Source organism: Bubalus bubalis, chromosome 10, assembly GCF_019923935.1.
Source record: "Bubalus bubalis isolate 160015118507 breed Murrah chromosome 10, NDDB_SH_1, whole genome shotgun sequence".
In the NCBI taxonomy this organism is placed as follows: domain Eukaryota; kingdom Metazoa; phylum Chordata; class Mammalia; order Artiodactyla; family Bovidae; genus Bubalus; species Bubalus bubalis.
Genome location: NC_059166.1, coordinates 59535415 through 59557233, shown reverse-complemented (window position 1 = coordinate 59557233; position 21819 = coordinate 59535415). Strand labels below are relative to the sequence as shown.

Below are 21819 nucleotides of genomic sequence, written 5' to 3'. Positions count from 1 at the left end.
CATTTATTGTGTTGTTGTTGCCTGCTTACAAATGTCTGTGAATCTTTTAGACAAGTTGAGCAATAAAGAAAGCAATTCCACCAACATGTAAATTCACTTGACCCATTCCTTGTTATATTTTATGAGGGTTTGTGATTACTTTGAATTTCTTTTTAATTACCTTGCCAGATTTTGGAAGCTAAATTTTCTTTAAGTGGTTTTGGCTCTTTTAGCTTGTTTTCTGAAGCAGCCTCTTATTTCATGCATTCAGTTTACCTTTCCTTTTTCACTTCTCAGCATTTTTATTGACTCATGTATGTGGTTTCTATAAGGTCTTTCCATCCTATGTTAGTCTATGTGAGGTCCCAGAAGACCCTGTGCCTCAGAGAAAAGCCAAAGGATGCTTAAGACAGTTTTACTAATGCTGATTTAAATAAAACAGAATTTTCTAGTGAAGAATTACAGTGAATATCTAGGAGTGATTAAGTGAATAGTTTGCTTCAGTAAATAAAAATAATTGTTCCCCAAACATTTATTAAGCAACTATCATGCATCCAGCAGTGCTGGGAATATAAGGAAAGACAGTTTACTAGAGAAATGGGGATGTAATCAAAGAGTTTTAGCAGTCTGCTGCTGCTGCTAAGTCGCTTCAGTCGTGTCCGACTCTGAGTGACCCCAGAGATGGTAGCCCACCAGGCTGATTTCAGTTGATTGCAGGTGCTGTGGCAGCCCAGAGGGGGAGCATTGAAACTGTTCCTGGGAAGAAGGCTTCCTGGAAAGGAACTGTGGGCAGAGGGGAAGGGTGCTGGAGGAAGGAGAGCTCATCCACAGCACAGGTGTGGTGTCTTCAGCACCACACCTGGAGCCCAGACGCAAGAGATGAGCCTGGAAAAAGAGATGGGCCCAAACCCCTCAGGGTCTGGTGTGCACCCACATGGGTGAGGTTTTTATCCTGGGGAGCCTTTCACAGGGCCTGTGCCAGATGTACATGGGGCATCTGCCAGCTGCTCAGAGAATTAGTGTCAGGAGTCAGGCAGAGGCACAAGGGCTGGCGGGGGGTGGTGAATGAACCCATGGACTCAGCTTGAGCACCCCAGCAGTGTGCCTAGAAGGGACAAGAGGAGCAAAGTTTCAAGGGCGCTTTAAGGTTTATGGGACAGGAGGTGGGGGAGGTAGGGAAGAGGAGCCAGGAAAGCTTGCATCACGGTGGAAAAGTTCCCAGGAAAACGATGTGGTCTTGTAGGAAAGCAGAGTGGCCATGGGTTGGGCAGTGTCGGGATGGCCGGTGAACGTCTGGTGGTGAGAGCAGACAGCCACAGTCAGGCAGCAGTGGCCCGGAGAGGCTGTGAGTGGAGCCTGTAAGTGCCGCAGCTTCCAGAGGAGTGAGGGGTCTCTGAAGAGTTTTGGGCTTTGTGTGTTAATTACTAGGCAGTAGAGACACACAGAGCTCTGCTGCTGCTGCTACTGCTGCTAAATCGCTTCAGTCGTGTCCGACTCTGTGCGATCCCATAGACGGAAGCCCACCAGGCTCCCCCGTCCCTGGGATTCTCCAGGCAAGAACACTGGAGTGGGTTGCCATTTCCTTCTCCAATGCATGAAAGGAAAAGTGAAAGTGAAGTCGCTCAGTCGTGTCCGACTCTTAGTGACCCCATGGACTGCAGCCTACCAGGCTCCTCCGTCCATGGGGTTTTCCAGGCAAGAGTACTGGAGTGGGGTGCCATTGCCTTCTCCGATTTCCAGGTTAAGACAAGACAAAGACTTTGTGAGAAAGAACAGCAGGAATAGGCTTTGTGTAGTTTTTCCTTTCAAAAACTAGTCTTTGGTTATAGCCTAATAACTGTCATGGGAATCTGGCTCACTAAATTTTTACACTCAGCAGGCAGGCTTCATAACCAACTTTTCTGCACACACAGCCCTGATGCTTCATAACCATCAAATGTTCCCCATCCAGCATCCTGCCTGGCTTCTGTCATCAGTTCAGCATGATGTTTTTTTCTAGATCTTCCATGAACATTATTCAGTTATCCATCTTAAGCTTTCCTTTTTGTTAGACTTTGATTTTCATGGCCTTGATAATGGGTGATAATAAAAAGGTGTATGTGTGTTTGTGTGTGTAATCAAAGGTATATCATTTCCACATTTTAAAATGAATAGACAAGATAATTCTTCCATGGTATTGCTGGGGTATATAAGGTAGTGAGAAGCATTTCATAGCCATCAAAAAAAAAAAGTATAGACAGTTTTACTGATACAGATTTTTGCTACTTGTGCTGCACAGATACAAAACAGTTCATACGGCCACGTTTAGACCCGAAAGCAAAGAAGAATTGGTGCTTGTCTCTTCACAGTAGGATTTCTGAACTTTGTGATTTGCCTTCATTTTTCTTCCTTTCTCGTTTCTGGCCCCTGGTGAGAGTAGCTGTTTGTCATGCTTCTCTAAACCTCTGATCTGTCCCTTCTAATTGACCGTCTCTTTACAGCCCGCCCAAGCCAGCTCGAGTCTACTGCTGACCCCACACGTCCCAGTGGGGGAGTGAAATGCACTGTGCTCTGAGCTTCCTAATGATTGTTTTTTAGGCAACACGAAATCATCCATGATGGTTTGTTTTTTGTTTTTTTGCCTCTTACTCACCTGAGGGGTCTGTTTTGGTGATCTACATTTGTATTGTCTGAGAGACTCCAGGAAGAAGTAGATCAGAGTATAATAGCAGCATTGGATGTATCCAACAGAAACTTGCATAAATGTCTTTGTGCTCGTGGATTTTACTTCCAAATTCACCTTTTCAGTATTCCGGTCATTCATTTTTCTGCAACAGAATTATTTTGTGTGCATTTGTTCTTCACAGTGTTGTGCTGTATCTCAGTTTCTCCCGGGATGTACAAACGAAAAATGATAATTGGGCTGTTGTGCCAGCTTCCTGGTTCTGGGGCTTCTGCCAACGCTGTCCTTGATTGAGGGCCACCCTTGGCTTTGTGCAGGTTATTCCAACCCCCACCCCACATCAACCCCTGCCTCTGCAAACTGCTTGACTGCAAAAACAACATTCCCTTTTCTCCTCTTTAACATCTCTCTCTCTTAATATTAATAGTTCACACTTTTAAGGATGCATAACTGCCAGCCACAAATTGTTAAGCTATGCAGTTCTTTTCTGTTCTATTACTGAACAGTCTGGCGGGAGTTTGCCTTTTCAACATTGGTTATTAATTTTATTTTTCTAGTGCAATAAAATAAATAAGTGGTCTGCTGTAGGTGTGAGTTAATGAGGATTTGAAATGGATTTCAAGCATTCTTGTTGAGTGCTTATGATGCAGATGCGATCTCATGAGTCAATTACCAGAACCAAACAGTTCAAGAGCCATAAAGCTCACCCACCATGGCATTACTAAATTAATAGATTAACAGCTACAAATAGGAAAATGTCAGATGTTAAATATTTTTCATCAGTAATCAGTTGGAAGTTTGGGGTCCCTTATCTATGCTTATACAGTCTCTAAAGTACCTCAGCCAGAGTTAATTTCTGTTTTATTACTTCTCAGCTTATAAGCATTTTAATGCCAGATTGCTATTTGTTTGTTTTTTAAATTTGTATTCAATTTATTTAAAAGCAAAACAAAATAGTTCACCCATTTCTCCCACCCCCCCACCTCTGGCAACCACCAGTCTGTTCTCTGAAGCTGTGAGCTTAATTTTTGTTTTCTTAGATCTCTTTGATAACAGATCATATGGTATTTGTCTTTCTCTGTATGAGTTATTTCACTTAGCATACTGTCCTCAAAGTCCATACATATTGTGGCAAGATTTGTTCCTTTTTATAGTTGAATCATATTCCCCTGTGTGTGTATGTGTATCTCACAATTTCTTTGTTCATTTATCTGTTGATGGACACTTAGGCTGTTTCCATATCTTGGCATAGGGGTACATGTATCTTTTTAAATTAGTATTTTCACTTTCTTCAGATAAATACTCAGAAGTGGAATTGCTACATGATATGGTAGTTCTATTTTTAATTTTTTGAGGAACTTCCATATCATTTTCCATAATGGTTGCACCAGTTTATATTTCTACCAACAGTACACAAGAGTTCCCTTTCTCCACATCCTTGCCAACACTTGTTATTTCTTGTGTTTTTGATAATAGCCATTCTAACAAGTAAAGTGATATCCCATTGTTTTGATTTTCATTTCCCTGACAGTTAATGGTGTTGAGCATCTTTTCACGTACCTGTTGGCCATCTGTATGTCTTCTTTGAAAAAAAAAAGTCTATCCAGATCTTCTTCCCATTTTTTAATTGGATTATTTGGGTTTTGCTATTGAGTTGTATGAAGTTTTTTACATATTTTGGAGAGTAGCCCCTTATCAGATACATGATTTACAGTTCTTTTCCCTCATTCAGTAGGTTGCTTTTCCCTTTGTTGAAGGTTTCCTTTGCTGTGCTGAAGCTTTTTGGCTTGATGTAGTCCCACTTATTTATTTTCACTTTTGTTCCTTTTGCTTTTGGTGTCATATTAAAAAAAATCATCAAGAGTCATGTCAAGAAACTTACATCTATGTTTTCTTCTGGAAGCTTTATGGCTTCAGGTATGATGGTCAAGTCTTTATTTTGAGTTAATTCTGGTTTAGAGTGTAAGATAGTAGTCCATTTTCATTTTCTTCTGCATGTGGCTGTCCAGTTTTCCCAAACCATTTATTGAAGAGACTGTCCTTTATTGTATATCCTTGGCTCCTTTGTTATAAATTAGTTGACTATATGAGCATGAATTTATTTCTGGGTTCTCTGTTCTGTTACACTGATCTATGTGTGTTTTTAGGCCAGTTCCATACTGTTTTGATTACTATAGCTATATAATATAGTTTGAGATCTGGACATATGATTGCCTCCAGCTTTGTTCTTTCTCAAGATTGCTTTAGCTATTCAGGTCTTTTGTAGCTACATACAAATTTTGGATTTTTTTTCCATTTCTGTGAAAAAATACCATTGGTTTTTTTTTGTTTTGTTTTGTTTTTTTTTTAATAGGATTGCATTGAATCTGTATGCTGCTTTGGGAAATACAGATATTTTAACAATATTCTTTCAATTCATAGACACAGAATGTCTTTCCATTTGTGTGTTCTTAATTTCTGTTTCTCACAGTTCATTATTAGTGTAAAGAAACGTAACAGATTTTTGTGTACTGGTTTTATATCATGCCACTTTACTGTATTTCTGAATTAGTTCTAACAGTGTTTCGGTGGAGTCTTTGGGGGGTTTGTATATGTGGTATAGTGTCATCTGAAAATAGTGACAGTTTTACTTCTTCCTTTCCAAATGGATACTTCTTTTTCTTGCCTAATTGTTCTGGCTAGGACTTCCAATATTATGGTGAATAATAGTGCCAAGAATGGGTATCCTTGTCTTGATCCTGACCTTAGAGCTTTCAGCTTTTTCCCATTGAGTATGATGTTAGCTGCGGGCTTGTTGTATATATAGCCTTTATTATGTTGAGGTTTGTTCCCTCTATACTTGCTTTGTTGAGAGTTTTTATTATAAATAAATACTGAATTTTTTCAAATGCTGTTTCTTTATAAGATTTTTATCCATCATTTTGTTAATGTGGTATATCACACGGACTGATTTGTGAGTAGTGAATCATCCTTGCATCCCTAGAATAAATTCCACTGGATTGTGATATATGGTCTGTTCAATATATTGTTGATCTCAGTTTGCTAATATCTTTTAATGAACTGGCACTTAAAATACTTTTTTTGTGTTTTATTGAAGCATAGAGTCCAGTTTGAGCATTCACTTGTGCATTTATCCAACATTTGTTTCAAAGAGCCTACTGTACTCTGGGCACAGATGTTAGGTATAGATGTAAACTGGTGCACAGCCTCAGAAGGCAGATGCATGAGGGCACAGTCATCGTGCCCTTGAGGATTCAGGAGGAGCTCTTGCGGAAGGGCCAGAGGATTTGCTAATTCCATGTTTAGAGTAGCTAGGAGCATGGAGTCTGTAGTCAGACAGCCCAGGTTCAAATCCCGATTCCATCACTTATGAGATATATGACTTAGACTAGTTACTTCTCTGTGACTTCCCTAAAAAATGTCAGTATTCATGATACAGACTTAATGTCTGAATTAAAATCAGGAAATATTTATAAAGCCCTTAGAGTAGTGCTTGGTACATGGGGAAAACATTATATATAAGTGTTTTAAACAAATCAAGTAAAATAAATAATGTATATTTTGACCAAAGTAAAGACTAAAGAAAACTATTGTGAAAAATATAGAAACTGGCAAGCATTTTAATATCTGTTCTTAAATGTATGGAAAGTTTAGTTTATAGTTAGCTTGTATAGGAGTTTACTATTACTAGGTTCTATCTCCAGAACCTTGATTAACATCTATCCTCTGCATTTTCAGCTGTCTTGACTTTCTCAGGTAGAGAAGTTTCTAAATGAAATGATCTGCCATATGTACTGTTGTCTTTTCTCATTATTAGACATACCCAACAAAGGTTGAACCTTCATGAGATGTAGCTTTGGGGATGCCTGCATTGGGTAGGAGTATGGATGGAGGTCAATCTAAGAGCCAATGATTTTTTTTTAAGTCATACTTCAGTCCATATGATCTTCCCTGGTGGCTCAGATGGTAAAGCATCTGTCTGCCTACAATGTGGGAGACCCAGGTTCGATCTCTGGGTTGGGAAGATCTCCTGGAGAAGGAAATGGCAACGCACTCCAGTATTCTTGCCTGGAGAATCCCATGGATGGAGGAGCCTGGTGGGCTACAGTCCATGCTTGGGGTTGCAAAGAGTTGGACACGACTGAGCGACTTCACTTTCACTTAGTCCATATAGGATGTGACATTGAAGGCAGGGGTCTGGAGAAATGGCAGTTTCTTTGGAGAAGATAGCTGGAAATGATTCACAAAGGTTGAAAGGAGAAAGTAGACAGTTTCAGTTGCTGGTCTCAAACGTGGGCTCCATTTTGTAGACAATTGAGAGTCATTGCATGTTTTCAATAGGGGAGTGACCTGGATTAAGAGGAGCATTTGTTTTGATGTTGAGGAGATTAATATGGTAACAGGTATCCAAAGACTGGAAACAGGAGTCCTGTTGAGAGACAAGGCCGCCACGTGGATAGGCGGAGATAGGTGAGATGATGTGTGAGAGGCACCCAAGATGACTTTGAACCTTGGAAACCGAGGCAGGCTGGCAGGATCAGAGTGTTTAATATGCAGTTCTAGCTCATTTAGTCATTCAGCAAATGCTTATTGAACATACACACTGCAGTGCTTGTAACCCCCCGAGGATGACTCATCATGCTGTTTTCATGAAGAACAAAACAAACACACACGCATCCTGCATGCAGCCTAAAGACCATTGTGGTGAGCCTCATTATAGGGCACTGTATGCATTCTGAGAGGACCATGGGAACAATGCCGGTTAGAAAAACAGAAGCTGCTTTCTCTGAACCATTCAGTTAGAAGGTCCTTCACCTTCAGACATTTTATGAAAATGTCTGTGTGTTTGCCCTGACCACAAGGAGATCAGAGCAGTGGAACTGAAGGTGGGTTTTATGTTCTGCAAACAAGTCATAGCTCCTGTCTTTTTACCTTAAAATACCTCACTACCTCTAAACTGGGGCTCCCCAGGTGGCTCAGTGTAAAGAATTCACCAGCCAGTGCTGGAGATCCAGGTTTGATCCCCTGGAGTAGGAAATGGCAACCCACCCCAGTATTCGTGCCTGGGAAATCCCATGGGCAGAGGAACCTGGCGGGCTGCAGTCCATGGGGTCACGAAGAGTTGGACATGCCTGAGCACACATGCACTTACCTCTAAACTGTAAGCACTCATCAAAGTGCCGTGTTCCACTCGTGACTCCACTGCTGTCTGTCTGTCCTCGGGTTTAGAACCTTCCACTTTCTATTTCACTCCTTGCTGCAGTTTGAGACTGGGAATAGGTCTATTACTCCAAGGAATAGAGGGCCAAGCCTTTGAGGGCTGGTGCATTTCTGCAGAAATCATGTGTATAGCAAGAAATGTCCCAAAAATTATAATAGGTCTTTAAATAGAATGATTTTGCGGTCACTGAGGTGCCCCATGGAAGGTTTTAAAATCTCCAGTGTCACAAAAATGTCCACCCATCCTTTGGAAAGCAGAGTAAAGCAATGTGGAATAAACACTTCCCCTAATATTTGCTGCCCAAAGGTGAATCAAACTCCTTCCCACTCCTCCAAAGTTAAAAGTCTGGAAAAGAGATAGGATTACATGCTTCGAATGTCAGGTTAGTGTTTTTAACCCGAGCCCAGCACAGAAATGTGCAGCACCTTCCCAAGTCCTTTGTATACTTGCTTTACAAGCTAGTCCAGGCAGAGAGGTTGCCTTCTGCCCAGTTCTTTGAGTGTGTCTTGCTTCCTGTTCGTGTTGAGTGTGTAATTTCTGAGCAGCTCTGCTCCTCATCACATGTATTTGCCACACTTAGCACAGGCCACACAAGTGGCCTCTGTCAAGTCTGACGAAAAGGGAAGCTCAGCACCCTTTTATGAACATTCTCCTTTCAACCTGTCAGGCTCTAAAATTAGATAGGCGTTGCTATCACCAGACGTTCTTCTCTGTGGAGGGCTTGCCCTTTACAGTTTTCCTTCATCTTCTGTGGATGAGCACATTCCACTACCAGTGATAACGAGCGTCCTGGTGTTTGGCTCACAGAGCACCGAGTCTGCACCAGGTTCACTGTGGGGGTGAAGATTGTGTGGGGAACTTAAATGGCTGCACATGTTGGAATATGTTAGTAAAACTGATCTTATTACTAACTGTATTATCTCCAGAAAAGTAATCATTTCGGCACAGAGAGCTGATCTTTTCATTCTCTTGAAGAACAGTAATGTTCCCTTCATTTGTTATGTTCACTTGCTCCTCCTTTTCCTTTAAAGGAAGATGTTTCTATTTATCTATTATATGAAACCAGATCCATGTGTGAAGGCACCTGTGGTCCAGGGTAAAACCACCTTCTATCTGGCAATGCCTCTGCCCAGTCACTCTGACAGTAGAGATGGGTCATCTCTGACATTTCCTCTCTTTTCCTCAAGAGTTTTTTAATTTAAAAGATTCAGCTCAAGATCTGTGAGCTGTTAAACAATCATTCCCTAGAATAATGGTTTTTAATATGCAAAATTAGAAGCTGCTTTAAATTGATTACTTAGCAGTAGGGTTTTCTTATGGTTCTCTCAAGCATTGTTTCCTTTCTGAAGTGAATTTGCCTTTTACTATTGAAACTGAGTTTTTTAGTAGACATAGTGAGATTTATATTATTGTGTAAATAATCTGTCCTCAAGGTTGTACACTGATGATTGTTTTGGGAAGGATCATCTTTCCAAGCAGACTTATTCTGCTTAAAACAGAAATAATAAACAATAACCCCTATAACTGGAATAAGGTTTTTGACATGCTTCAGTGAGTCTCCTTTTCAAGAGGGTAACAAAAACAAAAAAAGCAATAGAAAGCACAATACCTTTGCCAGAATATTTGTCCCTTGGATTCCCTGCTGCTAAGTCGCTTTAGTCGTGTCTGACTCTGTGCGACCCCATAGACTGCAGCCCACCAGGCTCCCCTGTCCCTGGGATTCTCCAGGCAAGAACACTGGAGTGGGTTGCCATTTCCTTCTCCAATGCATGAAAGTGAAAAGTGAAAGTGAAGTCGCTCAGTTGTGTGCGACCCCATGGACTGCAGCCCACCAGGCTCCTCCATCCATGGGATTTTCCAGGCAAGAGTACTGGAGTGGGGTGCCATTGCCTTCTCCATTGGATTCCCTAGAGTCTAGTAATCATTGTCTTGGGGGTGGGAAGAATCTATGACAAAGTTTCTAATAGTTGCAAAATTGGGGGTAATTACTTACAGTGAAGTAATAGCTTGAAGTGAATTACTTTGTAACAGAGTAGAAGCAACTCTGGACCAGGGACTTGGTGGTAATTTTATATAAACTGGCAGTGTTACCTTAGCTGGTACTTTATGGATCTTGGGTTTGTCCTTTGTAAAATAAGATAGGGTGTCCCACTAGATGAGGTCCCAGAATGACAGTCTGTCCTTGTATCTGAAACAGTTTGAATCCCCAGAATTTGGGGTGATCACCTTGATCACCCAGGGCTGAGAAAAAGCTGACACTAACTTTCTTTCCCAGGCAGCACAGTCTTGTGACTACTTGAAAATATCCATCTCTGTCCTCTATCAAGAAATAGCGTGGACTTCCCAGAGAGTGTGATTCCTTATTGCCTGGTTGTGCACATGTTCTTGGTTTCAAATGTAGACTAACACCATTATGCTGCTGTGAGAGTCTCCAAAATGAAGTGTATAAATTTTAAAGGAGAGGCACTCAGAATTTAGGAAGGAAGCTTTCTAAAGTCAGTGTCTGATCAATCTTTGGTCAGCTTACTAATGTCTAGAACTAACTGTGGCTTTAAACTGCTGTCATGATGTTTCTTTTTCAGCTGTGGGGTCCCTGATGAAGGTTGTGTATCAAAATGCCTAGTCCCTCTTAGTGGTCTCATGGGTGCTTCCAAAGACATTCTTAGATTCTTCAGTGGTGCTGGTGTCTGTGAAGGTGGACAGGTGTGCCAGGGGAAAGACCCTGGTGCTAACGTTGGTGTCACAGGCTCCTGGTTGAACTGGATCCGTCGCATGAACCATTTGCTCTACTGCTGACGGGAGTGGGGAAGACCCGTCACGTGATGAGCTGTGGGCCCTGGATGACAGACAGACCTTTTCTGTTACTCAAGTGGATGTCTGCTGGATCCTCTGTGAGCACTTTGTTGTCCTATCCGTTAAGGGTTCCTTTATGGCTTTGGCATTCCATCAAAGGGCTGTGCCCACAGTGGATAGAAAGAATGGATGTGGGTTGTCAGCTTGCTCTCATTTGGTTACAGTTATGAGGGGAAAAAGTAAGTCTCTTAGCTTTTTAGCTTGAACCTGGGTGTTGTTGCAGCAATAAACTACCAAAAATAGCCTGTGGGTTCAAGCTTCAGCAGTTGCCTCCTCATCAAGCACTAATGGCTTTTGTAGCACATAAATATATAAAGTGCATTATGGTCGTTGTATGTTACTAAAATAGTTCGAGGTTTGTACTGCTCCTACCATAGCTTCACTGTAGCCAGTGAGAGGAGCCAGGAATACCAGGTGGGTTTGAGGCTAGTGCGGCAGAGGTTCTGAGCAGGGTCACCATGGCGAGGAGGGACCTGAGAAGAGAAAGGACTGAGTGCCTGCCTGGGTGCGGGGTTCTTGGTACAAGATTGTGATTCTGAGAGTTGGCCATCGGGTGGCTGAGGAGACAGTGAATGAAGAGACGGCTGCTACCAGCTGAAATGAGAGAGCCCTGAAGAGGAACCTGAAGAAGGTACACTTAGAGCACGTTGCCTCGGAGATGTAGACAGGCCACTGCCACGTGAGGTCTCAGCCCTCAGTGGGGAGCACCCTGAGGGCCTTTCTGGTCACGGGGACCTGCAGATGGGGATGTGGAGGTCCCTAGCACAGCAGTTTACTGGAGCTCTCTGAGATGGCAAGTGGGGGGTTTGCAGAGAGAAGAACACCACATATAGAAAAGTGCAAAACAGTGGCATTTGGCAGCAGGAAGAAGAGCTAGTAATGGATCAGTTAGAAAGGTTGAAAAAGAATTAGATACTCCACACAGGAAGCCAAAGAAGTAGTTGCCAGATAGGGATCAAAACGGATAAGGCCTGGGAAGATGCCAGTTTGAACATGGCATTTCTAAACAGTGGGGAAAAGAACTACTCTTCATTAAATGGTGTATAATAGTTAAATATTTGGGGAAAAGTAGTTAGATACCAGACTATATGTAATAACAAACTTCATTTGGATTATAACTATAAATGTAAAAAATTCACAATGAAAATATAGACAATGCTTTTATAGTTGGGATGATGGAGTCCTATCTATACATGTGCTATCTGTCTATATTCAAGATACCACAAAGAAACTTTAAAAACCGGCTATAGAGTGGGAGGAAATACAAACAAAATATATGGCAGAAAAAAGGTAAATACCCTTAATGTAAGAAGAGTGTCTGTTAATTGATCAGAAAAGAAAGCACACTAAAAGGGTAGGCACACTTTGTTCTCTGAGGAAGAGATACAAAATGACCAATAAACAGACGAAAAGGTTTGCTAATTTAAAAACTGAATCTTAAAACAATAATAGGATAATGTTTGCCTACTAGACCAACAAAAACTAAAATCCATCTTAACATCAACTACTAATAAGAAATTGACACTTACTGCCATTAGGAGCTTAAGCTGACACACCATCTTTAGAGAATTAGTTGCCAGAATCTATTCAGTTTTTTTTAAATTGGAATATAGTTGATTTACAATGTTGTATTTCTTCCTGCTGTATGGAACAATGAATCAGTTATACATATACATGCATCCACTCTTTGGGTCATATAAGTCATTACATAGTATTAAGTAGAAGCAGAGTAGGTCCTTATTAGTTATCTATTTTATATATAGTGTGTGTATATGTCAGTTCCAGTCTCCCAATTTATCCCTTTGCCCTTTTCCCCTCTGGTAATCAGAAGATTGTTTTCCACATCTATAACTACTTCTGATCTGTAAATAAGTCTATTTGTATCTTTTTTTTTTTAGATTCCACATATAAGCAGCATCATATAATATTTGTCTTTCTCTGACTTCACTCAGTATGTCTCTAGGGTCATCCATGTTGCTGCAAATGGCATTTCGTTCTTTTTTATGGCTGAGTAGTATTCCGTTGTGTTTATGTACCATGTCTTCCGTATTCATTCCTCTTTTGATGGACATTGTGGTTATTTTCATGTTTCGCTATTGTAAATAGCGGTGCAGTGAACATTGGAGTGCACCTTTTTTTGAATTCTGGTTTTCTCCAGACAGATGCCCAGGAGTGGGATTGCTGGATCATATGGTAGTTCTGTTTTCAGTTTCTTAGGAAACCTCCATGCTGTTCTCCATGGTAACTGTTCCAGTTTACATTCCCACCATCAGTGCAGGAGGTTCCCTTTCTCCATACCCTCTCCAGCATTCATTGTTTGTAGATTTTGTTGACATGGCCATTCTGACTGCTGTGAGGCAATACCTTATTGTAGTTTTCATTTGCACTTCTCTAGTAATTCATGATGTTGAGCATCTTTTCGTGTGCTTTTTCAGCCATCTGTATGGCACAGACCACCCGTGGGGGTCTTACTCTGTTCTGCCTGCCACTGACCAGTTGCTGCGCTCTCCTCCAAAGCTCCCTGTGTGTCCCAGTCGGTCTCCCCGCTGGTGAGGAGGGTTCTCCTCTCCTCCAGTTCCCCATCCAGGGGTGCAGGGTCTGTCTCACTCCCTTTTTTTCTTTCATCCTACCTGGTTGTGCAGGAATTTTTCTTGTCCTTTTAGCTATCTGAGGTCCTCTGCTAGTGTTCAGCTGGTGCTCTGTGAGAACTGTCTCATTTGTAGATGTATTCTTGATGTACTTGTGGGAGAGGTGAACTCCACATCTTCCTATTCTGCCACCTTGACTCTAATTCCTCTGTTAAATTTTTAAATGCATGTACACTTTGATCTAGCAGTCTCATGTCTAAGAATATATCCTACAGAAGTCATGAGTATATAATCCCTTTTATGTAAAAGGGATTTATTCCATCATTGTTAACAACAGAAAAAGAATAGTCTGAATAGCTTTTAGTGAGCAAAATGGCTAAATAAGCTTGTTAAATGGTTGAATACAATGAAGTTTTTTTTTTAGTGAAGTTTTAAGTCTGTGTGTCTTAACCTGGAAAGAATTCCATAATATATAGCTGACTAGGGAGAATCAGAATAAGTTTTATCCCAACATTCGCCTGATTTTATTATGTACCGCCATTTAATAATAACCTGTGTATGTGAATATGTGTAAATAGATACGTCTCTATAAGCATGTGAAAACATTCAGAAGGATCTACCCCACTAGGGTAGAGGTACAGATGGAGAGGCAAAGACAGAAACATTCACTGATGCCCTTTGAAAGGGCAGTGGTGGGGACAGTCCTGAAGGAGGCAAGCAGGTGTGAGCTGTGGGTGTAGGTTACCATGGATATATTTGATCGGGAAGGAAGCAGGAGAACTTGAGGGGCAGACAGGGTGGTGCAAAAGACTTAGGGCCTTGTTGTTGTTATATAGGACAGAAGAAATTTGAATTTGTTTGTATGCCAAGGAAAAGGAGACAATAACAGAAAGAAAAATTTGTGGTGATCAGAAAAGTGCAGTAGTAGTGAACCCTTCTGGGGTTCAGAGGGTGAGTGAAGGTGGCAGAAGGTTTTTCAGGAATTCCAGCAGATGACTCCCATGAAGATAGGCAAAGCCAGATCCAAATAGCAGCAGATGCAAACGGGTGGTGCTTGGAATGGAGAAAAATGGCAAACACTGGAAACAGCTACTCTGGAATTGATTAGAAAAAAGTTTAAGAAAGACATTTGGGAACGATATAGCAAGGACAAGTCAAGAAAAAAACATAAGTAATTCATTTATGTGGAAAGAAAAAAAGGCATAAGGTCAGAGCCCATGAGTTCAACTATTATTAATCTGTAATTAAGTGAATTGGCACTTCCTGAGTGCCCAGCAGCCCAGAGGAGGAAAAGGAACCCAGTTGGTTAGGTTAGAATTAGAGGATTTCAGGCATTAGTGATACTTTAAGGGTGACAAGGGTCACCCTAAGGGTCACAAGCTGGGCAAGAAAACCCAAGGCAGGCTGACAGAGCCAGAGAGATATAAGGGACTAAATGTTGTAATGAAAGTTTTTTTTTTTAATTGAAGGATAATTGCTTTACAGAATTTTGTTGTTTTCTGTCAAACCTCAACATGAATCAGCCATAGGTATGGGTATATATATATATATATATATATCCCCTCCCTTTTGAACCTCCTTCCCATCTCCCTCCCCATCCCACCCCTCTAGGTTGATACAGAGCCCCTGTTTGAGTTTCGTAATGAAAGCTTTTTTTAAAAGGAAAGAAAAAAGGCAGATACCTCAGGAGTAAGGAAGAGAAGGTAGAACAAGAACAAGTTGCAATCACGGGGGAAATGAGTTCCTTTCAGAAGCGCTCCAAGTTCTCAGGGCCAAGGGATGGGTGTTTGCAGTACCTGTCGACTTGACTCTGGAGATGTTAAGTCCATGACAGAAGGAATTAACCAGGTCGTATTCATCTGTATGTCTCAGCACAGTGCTGGGCACATAATGGACATGCAGCAGATATTTGAATAAACAAGTGGATAGGGTGTGGGGGCAGCAGAGATCAAGCCTGTAAGGCATCTAGGCAGGACAGGCGCACCAGTCACTGAAAGAAAATCACTAGTCACTAAAGAAAATCGCAGGGGAACTGGGCCAAGAGAAGTAGAGTCTCAGATTGAATTGTCAAGGACTGTGGGAAAGTACCTGGTTGTGGTTGATGTAACTGAGGAGGCTAGAGGGGGATGATACAAGTCAACAGCGTGACTAGTTTTTTGAGCCTAGATCCACCTGCATCAGGAGAGCCAGCAGATGTGCTGAATCTGCAGATTTGGGCATCCACCCCACAGGGTGGGGTCCGAATTCCTGGGAATGATGCCTAGGAAACAGCATTTTTAACATGTTTATGCCAGATGCTTGAGTGAGTGAAGTCGCTCAGTCGTGTCCGACTCTTTGCGACCCCATGAACTGTAGCCTACCAGGATCCTCCATCCATGGGATTTTCCAGGCAAGAGTACTGGAGTGGGGTGCCATTTCCTTCTCCAGGGGATCTTCCCGACCCAGGGATCAAACCCGGGTGTCCCACATTGTAGGCAGACACTTTACCATCTGAGCCACCGGATGCTTAGGTCTAACCAATGAAGTTCAAGAACCACTACTGTAGATTCTGAGGTGGAGCTTTTTGATTGGGCCGGGTTTGGGAAGAACAAGGAAATGAGGAGCTTCTCTTCATTACTGAGCAGATCTACAAAGAAAATACCCACAAAGCCTCTGAAAGAAAAGTCTTGAATGAAGTGGCTTCAGGAGGAATCACTTGCCATTCCATAGATGGAAATGGCATAAAATACTGCTCTGTGTCTATATAGAGAAATTTGAAAAAATCTGTATACATATATATTAAGTGTGTATGTTCCAGTCTGAACTAACCTTCTTTTAAGGAGTTGTCTTGAAGATGATATTGTTGTAATCATCCTCGCAGTGCTCTTTCACTTTGGGACAGTGATTACAATGTTGTTATTTTAACATGTGAACTACAGCAGCTTGAAGCTTGGGTATATCCTTTGCAGCTACAGGCATAAGGGAGCCTTTGTGCTTTGGATTGTGTTCCTTTGTCCTGCTGGGCATGACAGCCACATTTTAGGGATAAAGAAATAAGGTTGAGAACAGACAACTTGCCTGGGGTCACCTAGCTTTTGATAGTGAATAAGAATTCAAAGTCAAGTCCGCCTTAGTTCACTACTCCACACTGTCTCCATAAAAACTGAAATTTGATTTGTCATCACCTAGCCCTTTCGTGGTACTGGGTTTTCACTGTGCCACTCTGCGTCTTAAAGAATTTACTACCTACTTTTCCCATGTAAAAATATTCAAGTGCTTACTCAGGAATGTGAAATCTAACTACTCTGCTTTCTTTTGTTCTAGATTTTCTACCCTAGCAAGGATGGTACAAAGATTCCAATGTTCATTGTGCATAAAAAGGGCATAAAATTGGATGGTTCTCACCCTGCTTTCCTATACGGCTATGGTGGCTTCAACATATCTATCACACCCAACTACAGGTAAGCGTGACACCTCTGTGTATCTGATCTTCTGCAAACAGTAGAAGCCAGAGGCTGGTCTAGACTGTGTCTTCACCTGAACCCCCTTCCCTTGGTCCCCACAAATCTTGTCTTTGTTCATTGTGTGTATTTATTAGGCCTGTTCTGTGTTGGGAGTTGAGATGAGTAAGGAAGTGTACTTACACGTTTTCTTTTCTGAGCCAATGGATATGCTGGTAGTTTCAGCAGAGACCATCCAAGGTGTAGGAAAAATGTTGAAGGAAAGACCACGAGTGTCTGGTCTGATCACCTACCTCAGCTCTCCTTCCTGTGATTTTCAGCATCCAGAAAGTTAGCACCCAGACCATCCAGAGCCTCCGGCTGCCGAAGCCTGTCATTTCCCCAGTTACTGAAAGAAAGAATGATAAATTTCAGAAATAGTTTCAAAGCAAAACTAATTTCAGTTACAGCAAGCAGAGAAATAACCTCAGTACTAATACAGTTAGGGTCAGTGGAAAGAGAAGGAGGAAAACAAAATCTAAATTTTGTAAAGAAGCTTTGTGCTATAGTTTCTTCTATTTGTTTCTAGAAAACATCCTCCAGCCCTGGGCACTCCATTCTTGTTTTCTGGTCTGTGTCTTTGATCTCTTCTCTCTCTCTCATGCCTAGTTTAACATGTAAATCTCTGAGAAACCTGTGTAAAATTCATACTTCAGAAAGAGCTTTCTTTTTTCCAACTTAATTTGGAGAAAGATACTGGAAAAAATGGTGTAGCAGGAGTGAGTACTGGGTGTTCACACGAGGCCTGTGTCAGGTGGCTTGGCAGTGTTTTGTTTGCCAAGACAGTTGTTCAAAGTGAGGTATACTGAATGCTCGTGAAAATGTCTGAGCTTTGCAGTTAATCAGTCAGAAGTTTTACATTACTTGATTTAAGTGAAATACGTAAGCACGGGGCTCCCGTTCAGATGATACCACATGTGGAGTGTCTTCAGGGGTGCGTGTGTGGTGGAGGGAGCCAGTGTGATCCTCGCGGGCACTTCGTGGCAGTTAACCCTTTTACCGTCTCGCAGTGTGTCCAGGCTCATCTTCGTGAGACACATGGGTGGTGTCCTTGCCGTGGCCAACATCAGAGGAGGTGGCGAATACGGAGAGACGTGGCATAAAGGTGAGGCGTGTTCTCTGCAGAAACACAAATATGGCGCAGTCTGAGCTGAGGGGTTAGGAGCAGAAGAGACAAGACAGATGAAAAATAAGGATGCTTCCAGACACACTGCTGGCAGTACCCCCGCCTTTCTAAATTGAAACTGTAGTTTCAGTGTCTGTTTAAATTAACAGCTCAGGCTTTTCACATTTTCCTTTGCAGTCTATTTTCATGAAGTACATATTTTTCAGAAGCATCCCCTTCATACCATAATCAATTTTTTTTAGCAATATATGGGGTACATTTTTATCTATCACTGTCAGAAGTGAGTCTGGGAGATAACTTTTGGTATTTATTGTGTCCTCTGTTAGCCAGATAATGCTAAACAGTGAAAGCCATGCTCTCTTAAAACAGACTGCAAAACCAGGTTATTTTCTCTTAAGAGAAAAGATCTCTCTAAAATAGAGCTTTCCTAGTCCGTTTGGGCATCTTTTGCTTGTTTTCTCCAAGTTTTCCAAAACTGCTAACAAATAGCATCCCTTCTAGCATTACTGTTGGGACTCTATCATGTGCAGCTTTTATTAAACTCAACGCAATTGTTAATTCTTTTCTGGTTTTAATGACTCAGTCTCTGGCCTCCTGAAGCATGTATTCTAGTTGCTTGAGGAAATTAAAAACATTACGGCAGTCTTTACTTTTAAAGCCCTGTCTTTTCCTTTTCTCTCTATATGGAGCATGCCCTGTCTCCCAGGCTTGTGTGTATCTGAAATGTATAGACAAATCAATAACTTGCAGAAGATGCTCTTCCCTTACCTGATGCCTGTGTTTGGGGGAGGCACCTTCACTCCCCTCTCGACATCAGCCATCATGTAGAAGACAGTCTGCAGGCCTAAGGGCGGACCCCAGTGCCCGGGCTTGATGGGGCAGCACCAGGCAAGGGGGCCCTTCTTCCACAGGAAGAGCATCCAAGACCACCCTTCAGATCCATAAACCCACTTGTTCTTCTCTGCCTCCTGAGGCTGGAGGCTCTGGTATGCTGCATCAAATCAGATCAACAAAGATGAGGGTAGATCTGTAAAGAGAATTCTTCCTAAGTAACTATTAGGTGTCAGGAGGCAGGAAAGGCCCAGAACTGACCACTAGGTCTTCAGCGCGCACCCCCAAGGATCAATGTTAGACAGCAAACTATTTGAGCATCTTAGCAAGAGTGAGTGTCCCCAGTGAACACATGGGCCCCCAGGCATTGTTGGGCCCACTGCTGCCAGGTGTCATCTCTGAAGGCTTTATTGATTGTCACTGTATTTGAAACAGCATAGAATTTATTGTATAAGTTTGACTTGGACCTGATATTAGCGTTTAATTACACTAAAATCATACTGTGAAACTGTGATATTAAGAGATGACTAAGAAAAGGAGAATAAAAATAAAATCTCAATGTACCATATGTTTGATTTACATCCCAAACCAATATGCTAAGTCTGGAGCCCTTGATTCACCCGATTTTCTGGTTTAAAACTTTTCATGTACACACTTAAACACCTACCTGCATGGACTCCTGACACTGTTGCCTTCTCAAAGGACCCAAGTTCTTCACCATAAAATTCTTCTGTTCCTTAGGTGGTCCATGGAGCTCTGTTAGGGAAGAGTGCCTCCCCTGGTCTTCGTCAACTTTCTCATCTCTGTATTAAATATAACCAAGTTATTTTCCAAAAGCCTTGTGGGGAGGGAAGTTTGCAGCTTGACTGAAGCTGAAAGTTGCTTACCTGTGTTTAGATTGATCATAGACTTTCTCCCAATTTAGGCAGTGAAAAGACCCCAAATGGACCTTTTCAGTTAGACCCTGTCATATTGAACATTGATAAATCTAGATTCCATTCTGTTAACTGAGTTTTAAAATTTAATGCCCTTTAAAAAATATAGTCATATATCCAAAATTATATTATTCCTGGAAACTAAGTTATCCTAGCCATTCTAATTCACTGATAATTTCTTATTAAAATCTTAATAACATTTGTTTTGATATGAAAAAATTTCTTCAGTAGCACTGCTTCATCCTTAATTGAATTTCTGCAAAAATGGTTATATTTAATCTCAAATATCTAATCAGATCTATGTCTGCTTTTTGTTCATTTCATAGGCAGTTATTTCAGGTATCCATTCCTTTGAGAGCATGACTTTGAGTTTTGGCATTTATTTTTAGATATTCTAAGACCTTACAGATGTTCTTCTCTTAATGGGTTCATTTGGCTATGAGAAAGCTGAGATTCTCTGGGGAGATGTTTGAGATCCTCTTCATTTAAGACTAGAGAGAAAAAAAAACTAGAGAAACTAGGGATTTCCCTGGTGGTCCAATGATTAAGACTCTGCAGTTCCGCTGAAGCAGGGCATGAGTTCAGTCCTTGGCAGGGGAAGACCCTGCATGCTGCAGGGCCGACAAAGACTAAAACTAATAAGCTACTTTGTGCAGCAACATTCCCCCACCTAATCACCGAATTCCTACTTGTGTTTGTGAGTCACTCAGTCGTGTCCCACTCTGCGACCCTGTGGAGTATAGCCCTCCAGGCTCCTCTCTACATGGGGTTCTCCAGGCAAGAATACTGGAGTGGGTTGCCATTCCCTTCTCCAAATTCCTACTTAAGTTCTTGAATAAATAGCTGAGAGCAAAATTGGAGAGCTTTAGTTCTCAAAATCACTTACCCATCTCAAAGTCCTGCAGAGAGGAGAGGTAAGACATGAGCCTCTCTGTGCAGAGCACTTTCATCTTCCCAGGGAAGAGGCAGTGAGCTCACCTCCATTGTCACATGCTCTGTGGAGCCCATGGAGGACTCAGTTCTGCTCCAAGTCGTGTGTCAGTGAGTCCAGCTCCTCCCAGAACACAAGTTCGTGTTGATGACATGCTTTCTCATTTTTATTCTCATGGTTGTCTGACATCATAACAGATCATCTGTTCCCTTTGGGGCATTTGCCTTTTAAGTTCTAAGAGATTTTAGAAAAATACAAAGGCACCGTATGGATTAGCAGTTGTGGTAATGATGATAAATTTCCATAGTGCATAAATTGAGGCATTTTTCTAAATGTAGTGTGAGCTCATTGTGTTTAAGTTGATCAGTAGTTGAAACTATGCCTTATCATCATTTGAATTCCTCTTAGGTTAAAGTTTTTTATGATTTTTTTTTTTTTTTTTTAGTATTTTGTTAATTAACTTACCTTTCACTTTGGCGCATTATAGGTGGTATCTTGGCCAACAAACAAAACTGCTTTGATGACTTTCAGTGTGCTGCTGAATATCTTATCAAGGAAGGTTACACGTCTCCCAAGATGCTGACTATTAATGGAGGTTCAAATGGAGGCCTCTTAGTAGGTGAGAACTGGGTTTATTCATTGTACTTTACTAGTTACTCTTGGAGCTTTCAGATACTCTGACTTACTTTGGGCTCGTGGATGGTAGCAGTGGTACAGAAAAAGCAAAACCTGTTTGTATTTGGGTATCTGATAAATGACATATGAAGACACAGCCACTGACTGAGCTCATCAGAGCCTGAAAAGCCATTCCTCCTCCCTGTTCTGAGCTCTTCTGGACCACAGTTCTCACCCTCCCCTGGGTGGGACTCCCTTCCCACAGACCAAGCCCACAAGTCTCTAGAGTTAAGGCAGCACAGGACTGAATCAAATACCACCCCTCTGACTACGCTACTCACCTGTGATCATTAGGTATAAATGCCGGTTGAATACCTAATGCCATGGGATGCTAAACGCTGTGGGTGCAGAGAAAGAAGTCATAAAGGAAAATGAGGTCCATGCAAAGACGGATCCACAGCTTAAAAGTAATGAAATAGCCACATAGTTTACCCTTGCTGAGCACCTTGTATGCCAGGCCCAGTGCTGAGCCCTTGACGTGCATGCAGCCTGGGAGATGGGGCTCTGAGAGGCAGAGTAGCTTGCTAATGTGGTGATGA

General features: G+C 41.7%; 1 protein-coding gene and 1 long non-coding RNA gene across 5 annotated transcripts in view; one reads left to right on the top strand and one right to left on the bottom strand.

Moving 5' to 3' along the window:
- LOC102404328 (prolyl endopeptidase) overlaps positions 1-21819 on the top strand; it is a 133526-nt gene that overhangs the window by 98763 nt on the left and 12944 nt on the right. For both annotated transcript variants that reach the window (XM_006061937.4, XM_025294657.3), the window contains exons 11-13: positions 16607-16743; positions 17793-17887; positions 21093-21224. In XM_006061937.4, coding sequence (XP_006061999.3) covers positions 16607-16743; positions 17793-17887; positions 21093-21224 — 364 coding nt within the window. The remainder of the gene's footprint in view (positions 1-16606; positions 16744-17792; positions 17888-21092; positions 21225-21819) is intronic.
- Positions 14282-20920, bottom strand: LOC102404005. 3 transcript variants are annotated; one of them, XR_006639646.1, is made up of 7 exons: positions 20561-20919; positions 19407-19542; positions 18677-18935; positions 17037-17932; positions 15392-15563; positions 14986-15293; positions 14282-14397 (listed from the first exon to the last, which is right to left on the bottom strand). It is a non-coding gene; the product is annotated as an uncharacterized LOC102404005 (long non-coding RNA). The 3 variants fall into 3 exon arrangements; XR_006639647.1 differs by having other exon boundaries at positions 15100-15563; positions 20561-20920; XR_006639648.1 differs by having other exon boundaries at positions 14986-15563; positions 18677-18899; positions 20561-20920.